Genomic DNA, 18,589 nt, shown 5'->3' on the forward strand with positions numbered 1-18,589 from the left:
TACTACTTACAACTCACTCTACCATTACATTACTGTTCTGGTCCTAAAACTCTCGTTAAGAGAAAAAGTACAGCACAGACTTCCCCTCCAGAAGGCAATGAAAGAGGGAGATTCCTGCAGGAGATCTAGACTTGGCATGGAAGATGAGACGGGCATGGGTCCAGGCAGGAGACTGAGCAGGGAAAGCTTTGTTCGTACATGGAGTAAGTCTGTGACACCCCACATGTAGCTCGGTGCTTGCTGTAGTAGCGGTTTTCCAGGTCAATCTTGGTCTCCCCAATGAGGTCATCTGTCCCCACCAAGTCCCAGTCGTACACTGCCACTGTCAGCATGGACTCCATGGGGAAGGTGGCCTCAATGTCAAAGGACCTAGGCCAGGGAGAAGCAGATGAAGAGAACAAGTTGGAGCCCTTGGCTGCTGCTCAAGATGATGGGTGAGGTGGGTCTGCTGCAGTCTGTGGTCAGTGTTTGATTTGCATCCCTGAAACTAAGTTTGTGTGTCTCTGGAAAGCCAGGCAATGCTCTCACAGGAGTTCAGGCCTAATGCTTCCTAAAGCAGATACTTAGTCACGATCAGATACAGACATCTCCTAAACATCCTTTACTATATTGATAACACTGCTCGAAAGGAGAGATGACTTAAGTGAGTATGCCTACACCTCTTGCAAGGAAAGTTCTGTGTGATGAGCCCCAACTTCTGAACCCAAACCTGCTGTGGGATGACTAGGGTGTGGGTCCAAGGGATGATGAGCTTAGCTAACCCCTTCTGGGTGTGAACAGGTAACAAAGTTTGGGCAACTCACTTTCCGAAGACAGGGTTCAGCTGCTTGGAGATATAGTTCTCCTTGTCTTTGATGTCTGTCTTCCCCAGCTTGATGGCAATATAAGGGTCAGCTTTCCCATTGATGTCAGCTGGGTGGAGGTCTGTGGCCTGGAGAGAAGAAATGATACAATCAACCCCATCCATGCTGGTGAACAATTCAGGAATGGTCATGTCCTAATCCCTGAAACCATGTGGCCCTGCCTGACCATAGCCACATGGCTAAGAACTTTTGTCCCTTAAATAGGGTCTCTTGGCTTAAATTGGTGAGAAGTCCTGCTGCATTATAACCTTTGTTCCAGCTTGGGGAGAGGTTGGGTTAGCCCATCCAGGCATAGTTGGCTGTGTCTCCTCAGAAATACAAAACAGAGCCTCCTTGTTGTTTCTAAAGAGAGATCCAGTGCAAAACTTGTCTAATTAGTCAAGAGGACTTCCTCTTCCCTCTGACTGTTGTTCTCTCCACTGACTACACTGGGGTCCAGGGCTCGCTGAGAATCTCCGCACAGAGGGGGATGATATTAAGGGTGATTTCAAACTCTCCTGTTCCAGCCTCCATCGTGGCACACATCAGCAGTTCCCCATGCCAGGGTACATCTAGTGATTAAGCCAGTCCCAGTTAGCAGTGGTACTTGGCCAGGATGATGTCTACTGTCACAACCTTGGTGGTGACGGATGGATGGAGACTCCTCCCCACCACTGGTCACAGCAGTGCTGCACTGGATGGAGAACCAAGCTAGTGGGAAACATCACCCAAAGCTGTATTTATAAAACATCAGGGGAAAGGTGATAAAAAGGGTCAGCCTGTATGCTTCTAAGCAGAGCTAGTGCCTAGCTGACATGTTTCACCCTTGTTCTTGCAGACACGAGGTGTCTAGTTTGGGGGTGAGAAAAAGAGATTCCCAGAGCACACTCTGTATATATAAAGACATATTGTCTTTGCACCAAGCTTATAATCATTCAGGATATGCAGAAGAAGTTGCCACCCCCTTCTGCCAGGTCTATTAGATACCACCAGCTCCCATTATGCTCTGCATGTGCTCTATACTAAAGTATCATGGGGATGGATGCAAGGGACCAGCACCTTGTAGTCCAGGCCCTGAGAGCTAAAACCCAGTGTCCACACCATGCTGCTATACTCACTCGCACAATATAGACTCGGACCAGCACGTTGATGGGGTCATTGCTGGGGATCCCCTGGAACATGCCAAAGGTGGGGTCATATCCTGCTTCCTTGGTGATATCATCAGGGAGAGGCACTTTGTAGACACATATGGAGCCCTGGTGGGAGAGAGAGCACAGTTTGGTTAGAGCCTAGCTGCCTGGGGTGAGCAGGCCCATCCCAGACCACCCTACTCAAGGGCTCAGCCTTGTCTCTAGCTACGTGCTGTAGCACATCTGGAAACTTCCTTCACCCCTCAAGCACCACTTTCAGGGTTTGCTACCATGAGCAGAGAAATTGAACAAAGGGAAGGAGGCTTGCAGAGGAATCAGACTAGCAAGGTGCTTACAGACAGGGATTTCCAAGGGTAACACTGACAGAAGGGCAACAGCCTGGGCAGAGACCTGAAGTCCCAGGCTGAGCTCTTAGGGTTAGGCAGGAGTGGTGCTGGCCAGAGCAGTTGGAGGAGGCAGACACACTTTTTATATCACTTAACACAAGCAAAAGGCAAATTTGGCATTAATAGGCTTAATCTGGCCAGGATCACACCCTCCAAAAGCAGCCTCACTTGTCCAAGAATCTTGCAGTTGACAGATGTGCTCCTGCATTGCCTGGGTACTGACTGGCACTAGTGCAACCATAGCAGTCCAGTGAGTCCAGGTGAGTACTCCTGGTGAGAAATGTTTCACAGAGAAAACCAAGGGCAAAACTCATTTCCACAGCAGGCTTCAAAGAAGATCTGCTTGCTGTAAGAACTATCAAGCATCTGTTTGCCTACAGGCCATTCTGCCTGCAGATGTGCTTCCTGAAGCCTGGAACTATTCTTAGAGGCTTTCCATCTCTAGAAGGTTTTGTGGTTGGGTCAATGCAATTTGATTTCTCTTGCAATCCAATCCCTTCCCACTAAAGCAACTTCAGCACAGAAGCTTGGAGGCAAGAGTTGCCCCTGTCCTGGGCCAGCTCAGCAACTAAACTCACTTTGAATCTTCCCACTATCCGCTCTTCCTCTGTTGCATTGTCGTCATTGTCCCCAATCTTCCCACGGAGCAGGTTGAAGGTGTGCAGCCAGTCCTCAAAGTTATCAAACTCCGCTTCCAGCTCTTTGTTGAAGACCTAGAAGGCAGAAAGGAGGGGAATCAGGTTAAGAAAAGACAACAAATACTGAGGGAAAGATGCAGTGACTGCCCAATGCAACTAAGATGGAACAAAGCTCCCAATGCCTAATTCTCTAGGAAGAGAAGGGATCTTTGGTTTAGACCTTGATATGATAAGTGCCTCCCCAAACTGATCATGTACAAGAGGAATGCTCAGCTGAATAGAAGGGAGCAGCTGATTCTGAATTGTGGAAGACCCAGGTTCTGAGCCTGATTCACAGGCTACATCAATCCTAGTAAACACTATGTACCATGAAGCAGAGCCCGTCCCTGCCAAATCCTGACTGGTTTGGCCATGGCTGGAAAGCTCTTCCCTCCAGCCAGAGCCAAACCAAGCTGCAGGTCCTCCTTGCCAGCTGACACACGCACCTTCAGCTCATCAATCTTCTGCTTGTTCTTCTTCTCGGGGAGCTCAGGGGCTGACTGCTGTTTCTTCTTCTTGTCATCTTTGGATGCCTTGGACTTCTCCTTGTTCTTCATCTGGCCCTTGAAGCCTTTCATGGGAGAGTCATCAAGTTTGATTTCTGAGTCCAAGGGGAAGCGGCAGGGAAGGAGGAGATGGAAATGAAGGTGAGGAAGGGTGGAGGAGACAGGGAGAGGAGACTTGATCAAGCTCCTTAAAATGGGAGGATCATGAAAGCTGACAGCTGCAACTGTTTGCACCTCCCATTCCAGCCCTGGAGCAACACTTCAAGCTCTCTCCTGTCTTTCCTTGTTCTCTGGCCATTATTGCCCATGTCACAGCATTTCCAGGATCCTAGTGATCTCTGTGCAAGGAGCTTCCAGAGCATAAATTATTCAGACTGAGAGCACTAGGTTCTAGCTAGCCTCCATAGCAGTAAGAAGATCTGATTCTACCAACAGCATCCCCTTTTCCTCCTCCCACTGGAGACTTTTCCTGTCTGGAGAAGAAAAGCCCAGCCTAGATACTGCAAAGGTGACAGTGCATGATGCTCAGCACCAAGGCACAGCCTGCTGCCCTTACAGAGGGTGATGCCCTTGGGCAGCTGCAGTGACATATTAGGGTCTCTGTTCAGGGCAGCCACCAGCTGGTGGCACCAGTTACACAAGGAAAGGCTGTTGGAAAGAAGTCTGAGCTGAGCAACGTTGCACTTGTCTCTCACAAATCTACAGTCCTCATCCCCTCAATCTGCCAGCTTTCATGACTGCTGGGCAGTATGCATGAGGACAGACAAAAGACAACAAGGACATGGTGTGGAAGAGGGACTGAGGAAGGAATGGAAGTGCCAAGGGGAAATGGGACCTGCTCAGAAGACAGAACAATAAGGATGTGGGACACAAGACATCCCCAACAACTCTGATGTGACAGCAACCCCAGGAAGAAACTGCTCAAAACTTAGCAAGACTTGACTTCATCTGTCTTGTGGTATGAAGACTGGCCTTCATAATGGAACCAGGCTCTGTATTTCTCTCAGCTAATAATTTTTGCATTGCCTAGGCAAGACAACAACCTTTTGTTGTGTGAATGTGGGACATATGGAAAGGATGGATGAAAATCCAGGTTATCTTATTGCAACATAGTACTGAATTTAGGTCAGAGAACCTGCCCTAGAAGCTCATGATTTTTTTTCTCTCTACCTGCACTAGAACAGTGTACAGGGATGCCTTTATACACAAGTAAAAGCAGCCAGATTAGAGGAATCCCAGACCTTTTGTCTATCTGAACCTTCCCTTGCAAAACTGAGAGAAAAAACAAACAAACCAGAAAGGCTTTTTTAAAGCCTTCTGGAGAACGAGGATGGAAAACCCATGAAGGCAATCTGGAAGCATCTACTACTTGTCATTCTGAACAGACTTGAAGCACATATTCCTGAAGCTAACACATCTACACAGCCGAAGCAACAAGACTTTCAGTGACATCCCAACTTGTGATTGAATAAAAATATCCTCAGACAATTGCAAGGCTCCAAGTCACTATTCTGCACTACTCCTCCCAGCAGGGTTGGGCTGGAGGCTGCCACAATGCCAGGCTGTGGCCGGGATTCACCTGGCAGTTGCATCCCCAGCATGCCAGCCCAGCAGCTCACACCAGGTCCGCATTCACTAAAATCAGTCCTACCCGAGGAGCACCTAATCTGGGAAAGAAACAATTGCATGGTCCAGTAGGGTGCTCAAGCTCTGGTCCTCTCCTTCACAGCTCAACTCCCTCACATTTGCAAGCTGCTTACCTTCTGCAATCTCCATCTCTTCCTTCTCCTCTGCTTCTGCTGCAGCTGCTTCTTGCTGCCGGAGTTGCTGGGGGAGAAATGAATCAATTAGTGAGTAGGTGACTGTGTCGAGGGCTCTGTGCTCACTGGAAATGTTCGACACAGGGTCACAGCTGTTTTTCTATCCAAGCAGCAAGCTGAGGTCTGGCCACCAAAGCTGCTCGATGCAGCCTTGAGCAGTGATGCTGTTATCAGCTGTGTTTGCCTGCAAAATGGACATGTGCACACCAAAAGCATCCAAGGAAGGTGAATCCTGTTCAGCTCTGCCAGGTGAATGCCTCACCAGCAGGCAAGCAAGAAAAGAAGCACAGTCCTGAGCTTTTGGAGACAGCTGGAGAGAGCTGAGACCTTGCCTCCAGGACACAATGGTGTTCTCCTGTTATGCCCTACATACTGCTTCTCCTCTGCTCAGCACCCACCTCCTTCATAGTCTCAATTGAAGCAAAATACTTGGACCACCAGTCCAGCATGCTCTCATCTGGCTCCTCCTCTTCTATCTCTTCTCCTCCTCCTCCTCCTCCTCCTTTCTTCTTCTTTTTCTTTTTCTCTTTCTCTTCTTCGGACTGTGGGGAACAAAGGTAGCAAAGGCAGAGAAGAAGAGGATTCAGGTGAAAACCAAACACATCTTGAAGTGGTGGAGAAACCACCTGAGAAGATGGTGCCCTCCTAGCTGCATGGCCTCATTAGCACTTTCTCCCTTTTACAGTCAGACACATGGGCTTTGAGCAGCAAAGTGAGGCACCCGAGGCTCCAGCAAGAGCCTGTGTCAGCCCATCACCTGTTTCATTCCTACATTTCTCCTGCTACAGCATCGTATGTGGCAGCAATCCTCCATCTGCCTAGGATGTACCCTGTGTCCTCCTGGATGCCCCACAAAACCCTCTGGGTTCTTGTATCTGGATGTGGTGACTATAATCTGCACCTCCTGGCACAGCAGTACTGGGAAGTGCTGGTCTAGAAGTGCTTCCCAGGCTGTAGAGACCAGGCCAGAGTTCTTTAATAGACAAACACTGCTCCATCTCTGCCCTGGGACAAAGGGGCACTAGTCCCCACCTATTAAAGGGGCGCTGACGATGCATAGTCCATTGAAAGCTGCACAGAAGGGCAGAATGGGGCATAATGGGTCAAGAACAGGGATGAGGAGCAGAGCCATCACTTACCACATCCACCTTCACCACCGCATCAGAGTTCTGTCACCCAGGGTGAAAGGGAATGGAGAGGAAGAGCAGGTTAGCAGTGCAACCTCAGCTGAGTGCACATATACACAGGCACACACATGCACGGCAAACTGGAGAAGCCACTGTCTGCTCCCCATGGTACAAAGAACCTCGAGCCTTGCACAAAGAGCCCTGCCTGGGAAAGTTCTGCGTACATGGGTTGTGCTGCTGTGACACATCAAACCCATCTCTGCCTTGGAAACACCTCTCTTGGGTTCCTAAGAGAGCTACAGACCCGTACAACTAAGAGTGTGCTCTCTTTGAGCTTTTTTTGCCTAGCAAAGGAGGTCCTCATTCCCATTTGACTGTTTTTGAGGGAAAACATGAAGCTCTCTAATTTGCTTAGTCCTCCTCTGGGCAGCAAATAACAGCTGAGCCTAGCCAGGACAGTAGGAGGTTGTACAGAAGTAGGAATAATACTGACTCAAGATCTTTCAACTCCAGGCATCAGCCCAGCCCCGTAATTCCATAGAACATGGCAACCCTCTGTTGGGTGGAAACCCCCAGAGATGAGCAGTTCAGTGAAGAAAGCAGTGCTAGCATAGCTCTGACACACAGATACTCACAGCTTCCAGCTTCACCATGGTCTCCATCTTCTTGATGGGAACCTCAGGTTCCATGTTGACAACAATCTCCCCTGTGGGGCAAGAGCGAGGGGCCCCATTGGCCATTGCCAGATAGCCTTTGAGCTGTTTAGCTGAATGGAGGACAGAGAAAGAGAGAACAAAAGAGAAGGAGAGTGTAGAAAAGAATCTGAGAGTTTAGGTGAGAAGTTGCAGTATTCATGCAGGAGTGATGTAAGGTGTCCTTGCTCAGAGGAGAGGGGCAGTGGAAATGAGCACAGACCCCTATAGCATGATTAAAAGATAGTGCTGTAACAGAGAAAAGTAGTTGATGAAAAAGGCTTGTTTTTAATATCTGCCTCAACTTCTAGAGAAGAGATATGGAAAAGGATTGCCCAGAAATTGCCAGCGCACAGAGATGCAAGTAGAGGTCCAAATAACAGCAGCAGCAGCGAGCATAGTAAATACATCTTGAGTCCTGGGGAACATTTGGAGTGTGGAGTCGTGAGGATACAGAGATCATAGAACCGTAGAATGGTTTGAGTTGGGAGAAACCTTTAAAGGCCATCTGGTCCCACTCTCCTGCAGTGAACAGACACTGAAAGCTCCATCAGTGCTCGGAGCACTATCCAGCCTGACCATGGCTGTCTGAAGGGATGGGGCATCACCATCTCCCTAGGCAACCTGTGCCAGTGCCTCACCACCCTTACTGTAGATGTTAGAGATGAAGCAGCCTTTCTTATCTTACAGCAGGATGCATCATATCTTCTCTTTGTCTATGCCTCTCAGTTGCCTGAAGTGCCCCACAGACACCCCACAAACTCTGTCCAAATGGCACAAGCCACAGGTACCTGTCATATTCCAGTGCTGGGCTTTCTTATCTGGTGGGCGGTAGATGAATTTTCGGAGGGAGCTGACGGCATGGGAGCCCACCAAGGTGTAGCGCCCAAAAGCTCGGCAGTCCACCACTCGGATGTTCAGGGGTGGGTGGAGCAGCTCATTCTCTGGGAGGTCCTGGGATGCAAAGGTGTCTCAGTTAACAAGGGATGGATGTGAGCTGTGAGGCCTTGACTTCAGTGGTTGGAGAGACCAGCAGGGAATAAAGCAGGGATGGGAGAGGAAGAGGTGTAGAGCAGTTCAGCAAAGTGGGCCTTGGGAACACTCGGAGAAAGCCCACCACCAACTGGGATGGAGATAAGTCCTTTGTTGCTACAAGGAATCTTGAAGCAAGGGGTTAGGAGATATTGTTTTGGGCTTCAGAAGGTCTAGGGCAGCTGAGGGCCCAGGGGGAAGAGAAACACTCACCACTTCGAACCATTTTACCAAAGTGCTGAAGTTTGGGTTTTTCTTGTAGTTCTGAATGAGGGCTGACTGGACCCCCTTCCCAGCACACTCAATGTCCACACGAGGTCGGTCCACCTGGGCCAGGTTCACTCTCTTCAGGTCCCTGAGTCCCCAGAACAAGATCTAGGACAGGAGGAGAAAGAGCATGAGTGAGGGAAGGACTGCTCTTGGATGGAGCCTGTCTGGAGCCGAAGGAATTGATATAAAGGAGCAGAGAAACAAATGTCATTGCTTGGGGACTGGTGGACCCCTGGGCATTATTTTACTTCTTCACATGGCCTGGAGCTGCAGCACAGTCTGACACCCCACATCATCCAACCCACAGCTGATCCAGAGCAACCCAACTTATCTACTGCTCTCAGCAGTTCCTTCTCTGCTCTGGGATCTCACTGAACACAAGAAGACCAAGTTTGTGAGATACATACATCCTACCTCACTGATGAACATTAAGATCTGGCACACCAATGCAATTACCTCCACTCTGTATTTACTCAGCACCGGCCGAATCCCCAGTGGCACCGGCAGGATGGGGCCTCGGTCTATGTCGGTGGGGCCGTCAATTGGGGGAAGGTCTGATTTACCCCCAGAACCAATCTGGAAGAGGCACAGCATGGATTAGGATCACTGTAATATATAATCATGGAAAATTGGGGCTGGAACTCTTGCTGGCACAGTAGCTGTGCTAAGCCCTTCTAGATTATTAAGGATGTACAAAATACCCATTCTTTGCACAAGCATGGATTAATTCTCACTTCCTTACAACCTCTCCAGCACACACTCCATCTCCCTCAATCTGTGCTGGCCAGTACCTGAAGCAGCTCAAAGGCAGCCAGAAGGTCTCCTGCTGTGGAGTTGCCCCGGTAGATCTGGTAGTACTCCAGCTGCGGGGGGAAGCGTGGTGGGCAGTACTGCTCATCTGACATTTTCACCACTGGTTTGGCAAAGGTGCGGCCCATGAAGTCAGCCTTGCCCTAGAGAGAGAAAGAGTACATGTGTTTGCTGGCCCACCACAACGTATCCTAGCTCTCCTCATGTTTTTGAGACATCAAAGATCAGTGCCAGCTTTGGCTTCCCATCTGAAGGCATTTCCTAAGGTATAAACATCTTCTAGTTGAAGGAGATGACCGAGGGCTGGAACAGCAAGGAGGCCATGGTTGAGCAGCTACTTTGAAGGGAAAGACTAAGGTAACGTCTCTTCAATTACCACATCACTAAAACTCTTGCTTCACTCTCCAAAAATATGATATCATTCAGTTGTGTTTAAGAGAAGAGTAGCAGAGAGTCCTAGTTCATACCCTTGGAAATGTGGGGTACTATCTTTCAAAGGTCAGGAGAAAATGTGCTTCTTGCACCCTCACAAAATCATTTGGCTTGGAAAAGACCACTGAGGTCATCAGCTCCAAACATCAGCCCATCATCACCATGCCTACTGCATTGTCTGCCTGTCCTGTGAACATAGCTTCAAAATCAGAAACATTTTTCTATGCCAGGATTCATCTTACCACTGTGTCCTGGTCATAGATCTCAATGACAATTATAGGAGGGTCATCCCGCATCTCATGGGCTTCTCCATACAGCTCCACATTGTCAAAAACCAGCAGCTGGTCCCAGGTTGGACACAGGGTCTCATTGAGAACCTAGAAGAATGGAAGGTAGACTTACAGCTCCAGCCCAGGGTTGGGACCCTACAGAAAGTCAGCACACTGGATGTTGGTCTTGGTTTCTCTGTCCCAAGGGTAGCCATGGAAATGGGCTTCCAGCATGCTCCAGTTACTCCTAGTCAGGCAGGTGAAATTGCAACCACAGGGATGAAGGAAGGCACTGTGCTGATGAATGGGGATATGTTCTGAAGGTGCTGCTGGGGAAGAGGCTTCCAACAGGGCCCTTGGAAACAGCCAAACCCCAGTGCCATGGCTGCTTTCCCACACCGTGATCAACCTCATCCATGATTCACTAGCTAGTCACGAGACCTGCAGTGTGGGAGCAGGATGTAGAGCTGATTGGATGAGTGTCACACCAACCCCCAAACCTCCAGCCTTCCAGGTCAGGAGAAGGTGTTTACCTCAGTGCATTGGCTCTGGGAGGTGAAGAAGACTCGGGCAAAGGGGTCTGAAAGACCACTGCTGTCAGCAGCAAATAAACTCCTGGCCTGGTACATGTGGGCTCGCAGCTGGAAAACTTGCTTCTCTGCAACAGAGAACAAAAGTGAGACATCTTGGTATGCAACACTGGAGCCCAGCTATGGGGCTCAGCCTGGAGAGCAAGGCATCAGAAGTCTACTTTTGCTCAGGACCAGCACTAATGAAGGAAATGCATTCAAAACATGAGTCCCAGATGGATAAGAACTTCCTCAGCATCCTACTGTTGGTATGCAGAATGACAGCTAAGAACGGGGCAGCAGGGAAAAGGGTACACAATTCCCACATCACAGCTCCCATGGGGCAGAGTGGGACAACTAGAAGGTCCTCAGCCCAAGTGGTGTTCAAGCAGACTCTCTCCTGCCCAATCCATGTCCTATCCCCAGACCTGCCAGAGGTGGGAAGACCTTACTGGTGTAGAGAAGGCTGATGGGAGGGAACGATGGCAGGTTTTGGCCTCTGGTGGTCTTCTTCTCCTCGAAGCCACAGGGCAAGCCACTCAGGAAGTCTTTGCGCTGCTTGTTGAGGCCCAGCCACAAGTAAATCTCCATCTTGGCCTGAACTGTCCAGCCAGCAGGTCCGAAACCCCTCTTCCCAGGCAGCTGGGCATAAAGAAGAGAGTTTACAGGTCAATAGGGGAGGCCTTGGGGCTGGACAGATCACCTCACTTCACTGCACTACATTGCAGTGACACTGTCCTCAATGTTCCAGATTTTGCCCACTACTCTGTCTCATGCGTTATCTTCTTGCTACAACACTGACTTCCTCTTTCCAAGCCCTATTTCCAATTTCAGGCCTCCCGGACCTCTTGCAGACATTACTGACCCATTGAACTGGATAAAAACCTTCCTAGCAGCAGGTTTCCATCACTATCAGTAGTGTATCTTCTGTGCCTGCTATTCAAGCACCAGCAAAATTGGACCCTCCATTCTCTCATCTCCATCTCCCATTCTCCTGTTCTGTCTCTTCTCTGTCTCCCTCCTCTCGGCTGCAGATCTCCCTGGGAAGACAGGCACATACCTTGAGGAAGACAGTCTTCACTTTGGCGCAGTCCTTGCCCATCTCCTCATCCACAATGGAGTAGAGGATGTCCTTGGAAGGGACACGGGCATAGGCAATGCGTTTGTTGTTGCTCATCATCCAGATGAAGATGTCAGGGATGGTGTGCTGGGGCTGTGAGCAAGACCAAAGGGTTCTGTCAGGGCCTCAGCTCTTTCTGAACCACTGAGGCACTGGCAGGGCCTCAGAGCTTTGTAGGGCAAATTCAACAGATCCTGCAGGAGATGGATGCTCCTTGAGCCACGTTAATGCTGTTGGAATGATTTTGAGCTTCCCACTGCAGAACTTGTCTGTTTAAGAGAAGCTGCTGAGAGCTAAGCTCAGCAGGGTGAAGCTTAGCTAGAAAAAAAAACTGGGATTTATGTTTGTTTTAATCAGAATAATAATTTGGGGGTTAGAAGACTAAAGATTTTTCTTTCCTCTTCACTCAGTAACCACGAGGGCTCTTGGGCAGAGACCATATCTCAATTTCTTACTATGAAAGAGGTTGCGAGGGAGAGTTTTAGCACTGTCCCACCCCAGCAGTGCTCTGTGGGGGCAATGTATAGACTTGGAGAGGCTCCTCGGACAAGACTTATGCCATGAGGACCTCTCACACCTACAAGGGATTGCAGAGAGGGCTCCTTCTGGGCCCTGGCTGTTATGTCAGTGCACTGTCCCTCTCTCCATGCAGGGGAACACACCTCGTCTGCCAAGAAACGGAGTTTCTGCAGGAAGTTGTGCACCTGCTTCAGCTTGTCTTTCATGGTGTTCTTCTTCACCTGCGACCGCAGAGTTGTGGCTTGCTGGCCCATGTTCTCCTGCAGTGAAAGGGGAGTCAGAGACAGTTTGGAGCAGGGTCCATGTAGACTTTCACACATTAAATGCATCGTTTTGTAGCGTGCAGTTGTCTATGGAAGCTGGTGCCCTTGGCTGTGTCAGCCAGATAAGCACCTGCTCTTTCTATGTCTCTTTTGCATGCCTAACTCCTTTGCAAGGAGCTGTGCTACCAGCCCCGATTATCTAGGCTAGCTCTAATGCTGGAGCAGCTGTGCTCTGCAGGGTTCCCCCCGAAATCCTCCTCTCCCTTTTCCTCAGCTGTCTGACACCAGGGGCTCTTTGCAAGGACTCCTGGATTCCTTGCCAAGGCAAAGCAGAGCATGGCAAAAGGAAGGCAGTGGTGCATCCCCAGGTGCCAGCTGGGATCCATGCAAGACCCAAGAGCACTTGGGCTCTTCTATTCAGCAACAAAACCCAAACCCTCAATGCACAGAAACTGGAAACCAACACACACAAAGAGCCGATTCCCCATTACTCTAACAAGATCAGAACTCATCCAAGATCTTCCCAGCTGAATCACACTCACCAGCTCCCGCGTGCAGGACTTGAGCCTCTCCCGGTCCAACCTCGTGCGGGAAGAGTGGTGCTGGTCCTTGTCAGCTAGCGTCACAAAGCGCCTGTGGGAAGGGCAAGCAGCTTGAATGTCCTTGTTCCCCATTTGGGAATGTAATTATTTCCAGGTGGCTTGTTGGCTCCCAGTATGGTGTTGTGCACGGGATGTTGGTGCCCTTCGGGTACCAGTGCGCAGAGGCCACAATACTGAGACTTTCATTGCTGTTTTTGGGATTGTTGGTGCATAGATGTAAGCACTACTCCAAGCCAAAAGGCAACCCATATGGTGTTGTGCCAATGCAATGAAATGCTTGCTTAACCTCTACAGGTTAAGTTGTGATGAGATCACAGCCATGGAGCCACAGCCTTGTCCATAATCCTGCAGAAAGCAGGGATTTGCAGCACAGCACCTTTGCCCATCTTTTACTCACAAGCAGCCGCTGCTCAGCTCCTCCAGGACCCCTCGGAGCCGGCGCTCTGGATGTGGTTTCTCTGTCTTGATCATTTCCTGCACATCATTGAGCCCTTCCTCCTGCAGTAGGGATGAGGAAAGTGGTGAGGGGGGCAATGGGGTGAGGTTCAACAGCAGCCCTATAGGGGCCTGCCAGTGGGAGCATCTATTTCCTTTTCCAGATGTGATGACCTCAGGTCTTGGGTCTGGGACAGGTTTGGCTTTGGGGGGCAGATCTGGATGATGGGGTGGCTCCCACATCATCCTGACTGGACCTGATGGATTTTCTTTTTGCAGGTCCTACTTGGACTCCCGTGCTCTACTCTCAGCTCTTGTCAGGGGGTGTAGTGACAGGACAAGGAATAATGGCAATAAACCAAAGAAGTAGATTTGGATTAGATATTAGGAAGAAATTTGTTATGATGAGGGTGGTGGGGCCCTCGTACAGGCTGCCCAGAGAAGCTGTGGATGCCCCATTCCTAGAGGTGCTCAGGGCCAGCTTGGATGGAGCCCTAGGCAGCCTGATCTGGTGGGAGGCGTCCCTGCCCACAGCAGGGGCTGAAACTGGGTGGGTTTTAAGGACTCTTCCAACCCAAACCATTCTAGGATTCTGTGACTGGATGCCTGCTTTGACCCCACCAATTTGGAGCTGGGGAATTATATGAGATGACTAATGAGGCTCTGACAGAGAAGTGGCTTAACTTGTTGAGTCCATGCAGGCAAAGCCTTTCTGCTCTTCCTCTCTTGTTGGGGATCCCCGGGTCTAACAGAAAATACAACAAGCTCATGGGGTTTGGAAGCATTCCAAGTGTGGAGCACTTCATACCAGGGAACTTTTCCCTTTCTGCACAAGCTGGCTACCTTGTTTTGTCCCTGCTTTGTGGCAAGCTGCAGAGATGCTCAGAGAGCCTGGATGTCACAGCCTCACATCTAACCCCATGCCCCAGTTCCCTCCCTCCCCAGCACGCACTGACCAGCTTGTCTGCAATCTTGTCCATGATGTTGGCATTATACAGCCTGCGGCGCTGATCCTGCCACCAGCTCTTGATGTAGATGCAGGGCTTCTTTTCAAAGTATGGCAGGTGGAAGTAGTTCCTGCAAGAGCCAGATGAGATACTCCATGGTGGTCATACTGATGGCCAAGAGTAGCCCCTGTCCCCTGGCACCTTTCTGGAAGGCAGAGCTGTGGTGGGGAGGGAGGACGTGGGAGGCCAGGCTGATCTGAACTGCATCCTCACATAGAGAGTTTACATCTCCCTCAGCACACTTCCCTGCACCAGATTTGCTGGGGCCAGCACATTGGACTGGGCTCATAATGGAACCCCAAGAATCTGCTAAAGCCATTGGTGGTATTTCCAACCAGATGTCAGCACAGACCCATGGACGAAAATGAGGACCCCAACACCCAGAGCCTTTGCCTGGGGGAAGACTGAGCCCATGGAGACAGGCTCACAGATGTGTGGTGCTGTTCATCTACCTACAGCATTCACCTTCCCAAGGAGCTGGTGAACAAAATCTCACACAGATTTCATCCGGAGCGCAAATAGCCTCAGTTCAACATGGATTGTTTTATTTCCCAATTGAATTAACTCAGCCAATTAATTCTCATAGCTAGCACGTATCTAGTGGTAAAACATCATTAAAATAATCCAGTTTAAGTACATCTCATTAGGTTATATCCAATTAGCTTTCCTGAGTATGAGCCCCTTGAATGCAAGCCTGACCTGTGTTTAGCCCTGACACACCAAGACATGTGCTGATCCCGCTCAGTCTGGGGCTTTCTGGTCAATGACTGTAGACAGACTGACCCAAAGAGAGATGCTGAAGGCTAGTGAGACCAAAAGGATTTGGTCTTTTATCCCAGTCTCCTGCTTAGCTCACTCTCAGTAACTTTTTCCAGCAGATTTTTTTTATCCTCCCCTGCTCTCTGAGTGTCCATAACTTCGTCTGTCTTTTAAGATCCCAAGTGATATCAGAAAGGCAGATTGTCCCAACAACCATAGGATTAGAGCACTGGTGGTGCCAGATAGCCAAGTGTTGGGTCATGTGGGTGAGAGGTGAATTTGAGGCTTACCTGTCTGTAACCAGGGGCTTCATGGGCTGAGATGAGGAGACAGAGACCATCTCTCCATCCTCATCAGCTTCATCCTCACTTGAGTTGTGGAGCAGCTCGGACTCCTCCTCGTCCCCATCTCCTCCCTCCTTTTTCCTCCTCAGGACAGGTTTGGTCATGCCATCAATCTGGTTCCCATAGTTGCCTCAGGAACAAAAAGTCACAGGGAAAAAGGAAGTCACAAGGGTGTAACTCCCATGGAGGCTAAGCAGGCTCCATCACCTGCCTTTCATTCAAGCTGGGAAGAAATTTTCTCCACAGGAATCATGGAGGGCAGTCAAGATCAGTTCTCTGAAACTTTGTCCAGAAACCACAAATTAACAACAACGGATGTTTACACCCTACTCAGGTCCCTTCCCAAGCCAGAAGGAGTGTGTGCCATCCCCTTGGCAGTCAATCTCTGAGGCACATGATTTGGCACGTGATTGCATGGAAAATAGGGTAGAAACCTTGCTCTTGCCCTTGGATCCTGCATTCCCCACCAGGCGTGTTTCAAAACGACCCTCACCAAGAAAACAACTAACCTATTGTAACCTCAAAGTTGATGGGTTTGTCACCAATCTTCCTGTCAATCATGGTAGCTTCCAAGAAGGCTCCAAAGAGAAAGAATTCCTCCATCTTTCCAGTGCAGTTCTGCAGGAGAAATCCCAGAGATCATGGTTTGGGTCAGCCAGAAGGACACTGAGCCCTGGGCAGAAGGGCTTATCATCTGGCACATCTGAGTGTTCTCATGGGCTCTGCTTGGTTTTTTTGAGGAGACAACGGGGTTTTGTATCCTTCAGCCTGACCCATGAGAGGGGCAAATGTCTGCCTGAACTGGGTCTTTGGGATTTCTGCAAAGAGAATTTGATCAGTTGATTTTAGTCTGATGTTTAAATGTGAATAATTTGAGATTGGCCATCTCTTGCTTGTGAGACATTGTCTAAAGAACACTCTGGGAGATCAGCTCAAGTTTGCTCACAAACTGAAATAATCAAACCTCAGTGAACCCTTTGTTTGGATACATTTAGGAAATCAAATGGCTTTACCATCCTCACCAGATTAGCTTCCGTTGTGCTGGGGGATATAGAACATTTAGAACAATACTAAATGAAATTGTGTTTGTGAGTCCAGATAACCAACCAAGGGGACTGAGATCCAGAATTCTTCACTGCCAAATGCAGGGTTAGGGGAGACTTACATCTGCAACTGGTGTGGCCTGCTCCACTTGCACCTCAGTGGAGCTGTTGATTTCTGGGTTGGTGGTATCCAAGATCTCAACTGCAAGGCTCATCAGAAGCCTGGCCCGGAAGGAGACACCTTCCCCCAGCCCCTCGTTCAGCTCTTGGTGTTCATCCATCAGGGTGTAGTTCCGAGTGGAGCCATACATATTCACCCATGCGGGGCCAAAGGTAGGGAGGTAGCCTGCAGGAAAACAGATATGCTGGTGGAGAAGGGGGTATATCCAAGAAGGAGGACACGTCTTTCTCTCAGGATCATCACTTTCCTGCTGTGAATGGTGACCTGGACTTAAATATGCACTTGTATGCATAGAGATGAGTTTTTGCAATTTGATATGGAGACAGTTTTGTTGTGAAGGCAGCGATGGGCACTTTGCAATGCATCAGCCCAAAGAGAAGTGAGTCTTTCACTGGGCACATCTCGTAATATGAAAGTAAAGAAAGAAGGGATAACTTCTCATTAGTTCTTCTTCAAAGAGCCACCTTTGGTTTCATGACACTCCTGCCTATCTGTGCTCATGTATGTATGAATGTGGGAGCCTGTCAAAGGTTCATCCGTCCATGGCAACAGACGTCTTGGAAAGGAGCAACTGTTTTTGAATGTCTTTGCCTTCAAGCTTTGGCCTGGAGGCTTGTGATTGGGCTTGATTTTCAAAGAGCTCTTGCCCAGTGACCCCAGAAGGACACTGGAGTGAGTCTAGATCACTCCAACCAAGAAGCTGCTACCTCCAGGACTTGGAATAGAGCCTGAGTTATTTTGCTGTCTCTGCCCAAGGAATGTCACTCTGCTACGAAGAAGGCCCTGCACTTCACTTGAGCTTTACCTTTGTCTCCTTCATTGGAGATCTTCCTCAGATCAATGAAATGGGTACCAATGGCCACGTCATTGACTTTGTCTGAGTCTCGAATCTGGATCTTAATCCGCTTGCACAATGGGGGAAACATTTCTGTGAAGATGATTTGCTCATTCCAGAGAGGCTCATAGCTGCTTTTTTGCACTGATGTCTTCCCCTACCATGTGGAACAAGGAAGATATTTGATATCTCTGGTTGTTGGAGGTCACAAGCATTGTACCAACTACTATGGAGAAAATTAACTCTATCCTGGCCAAAACGAAGGCACATCCTGCACTCCTCCCATGTTAATGACCACAGAAGCATGCACTTCATCTTCTTCCTCTCCCAAGGAACAAACTCTTTTACTCTACTGGAGATGGCTGCAAACCCATTGTAGTCTACACAAGAAAGGGGAACATGACATGTAGCAAACACTGTGACTTTGCCATGCATCTCTGCATTACCATGCAAGGACAAATGAGGTTGTCTCCAGCCACCAGCACAATGGCTGATCCTGCTCACATTACCTCCCAGAACCACCTTGATGCTCACCCACCTTCTGCCCTGCAAACACTACTTGCACGTAGGGGTCTACCAAGTCCTTGTTCTCTCCAATGAGAGCCTTCTTCACGTTGGCCATGATGCTGGTGTTCATACGGGGCAGGCCCTCTGCTCGATAGATTTTGATGTAGAAACGAGCCCACTGCCTCTCTGGAGGAACCCCATCTGGTAGGAGGAGGTTTCTGCAACAACAGTGAAGAAATAGGGCTGGAAACAGCCACTAGGGCTGGCAGAAAGCCTTGCTGAAGAGGGCAAGTGAAATTAGCTTGCTTCCTGAACACAGGCTCTGGGGAGATGGAAAGAGAACTGTTTTGCAGCCATGCATTTTATGGCCTCCCTGTTTCCATGCATCTTC

The 18,589-nt window shown here is 49.3% G+C and overlaps 1 protein-coding gene across 2 annotated transcripts in view; it reads right to left on the reverse strand.

The window, feature by feature from the left end:
- The window catches only part of OTOF (otoferlin), a 69,966-nt gene that overhangs the window by 5,829 nt on the left and 45,548 nt on the right, over window positions 1-18,589 (reverse strand). Inside the window, exons 14-39 of one of the 2 annotated variants that reach the window (XM_065730538.1) lie at window positions 18,230-18,416; window positions 17,662-17,848; window positions 16,798-17,021; window positions 16,142-16,250; window positions 15,579-15,762; window positions 14,479-14,599; window positions 13,485-13,585; window positions 13,028-13,118; window positions 12,366-12,482; window positions 11,644-11,796; window positions 11,036-11,225; window positions 10,548-10,672; window positions 9,988-10,122; window positions 9,295-9,456; window positions 8,960-9,079; window positions 8,447-8,608; window positions 7,993-8,155; window positions 7,145-7,215; window positions 6,522-6,551; window positions 5,781-5,924; window positions 5,323-5,389; window positions 3,503-3,627; window positions 2,958-3,092; window positions 1,961-2,098; window positions 804-931; window positions 199-369 (exon numbers count right to left, since the gene is read on the reverse strand). In XM_065730538.1, coding sequence (XP_065586610.1) covers window positions 199-369; window positions 804-931; window positions 1,961-2,098; window positions 2,958-3,092; window positions 3,503-3,627; window positions 5,323-5,389; window positions 5,781-5,924; window positions 6,522-6,551; window positions 7,145-7,215; window positions 7,993-8,155; window positions 8,447-8,608; window positions 8,960-9,079; window positions 9,295-9,456; window positions 9,988-10,122; window positions 10,548-10,672; window positions 11,036-11,225; window positions 11,644-11,796; window positions 12,366-12,482; window positions 13,028-13,118; window positions 13,485-13,585; window positions 14,479-14,599; window positions 15,579-15,762; window positions 16,142-16,250; window positions 16,798-17,021; window positions 17,662-17,848; window positions 18,230-18,416 — 3,540 coding nt within the window. Of the gene's footprint in view, window positions 1-198; window positions 370-803; window positions 932-1,960; window positions 2,099-2,957; window positions 3,093-3,502; window positions 3,628-5,322; window positions 5,390-5,780; window positions 5,925-6,521; window positions 6,552-7,144; window positions 7,276-7,992; window positions 8,156-8,446; window positions 8,609-8,959; window positions 9,080-9,294; window positions 9,457-9,987; window positions 10,123-10,547; window positions 10,673-11,035; window positions 11,226-11,643; window positions 11,797-12,365; window positions 12,483-13,027; window positions 13,119-13,484; window positions 13,586-14,478; window positions 14,600-15,578; window positions 15,763-16,141; window positions 16,251-16,797; window positions 17,022-17,661; window positions 17,849-18,229; window positions 18,417-18,589 lie in introns of both variants that reach the window. The other variant, XM_065730537.1, reaches the window with a different exon arrangement.

The sequence above is a fragment of the Cyrtonyx montezumae genome, unplaced genomic scaffold (assembly GCF_038088225.1).
Source record: "Cyrtonyx montezumae isolate F1298 unplaced genomic scaffold, pur_monq_1.0 scaffold_13, whole genome shotgun sequence".
In the NCBI taxonomy this organism is placed as follows: domain Eukaryota; kingdom Metazoa; phylum Chordata; class Aves; order Galliformes; family Odontophoridae; genus Cyrtonyx; species Cyrtonyx montezumae.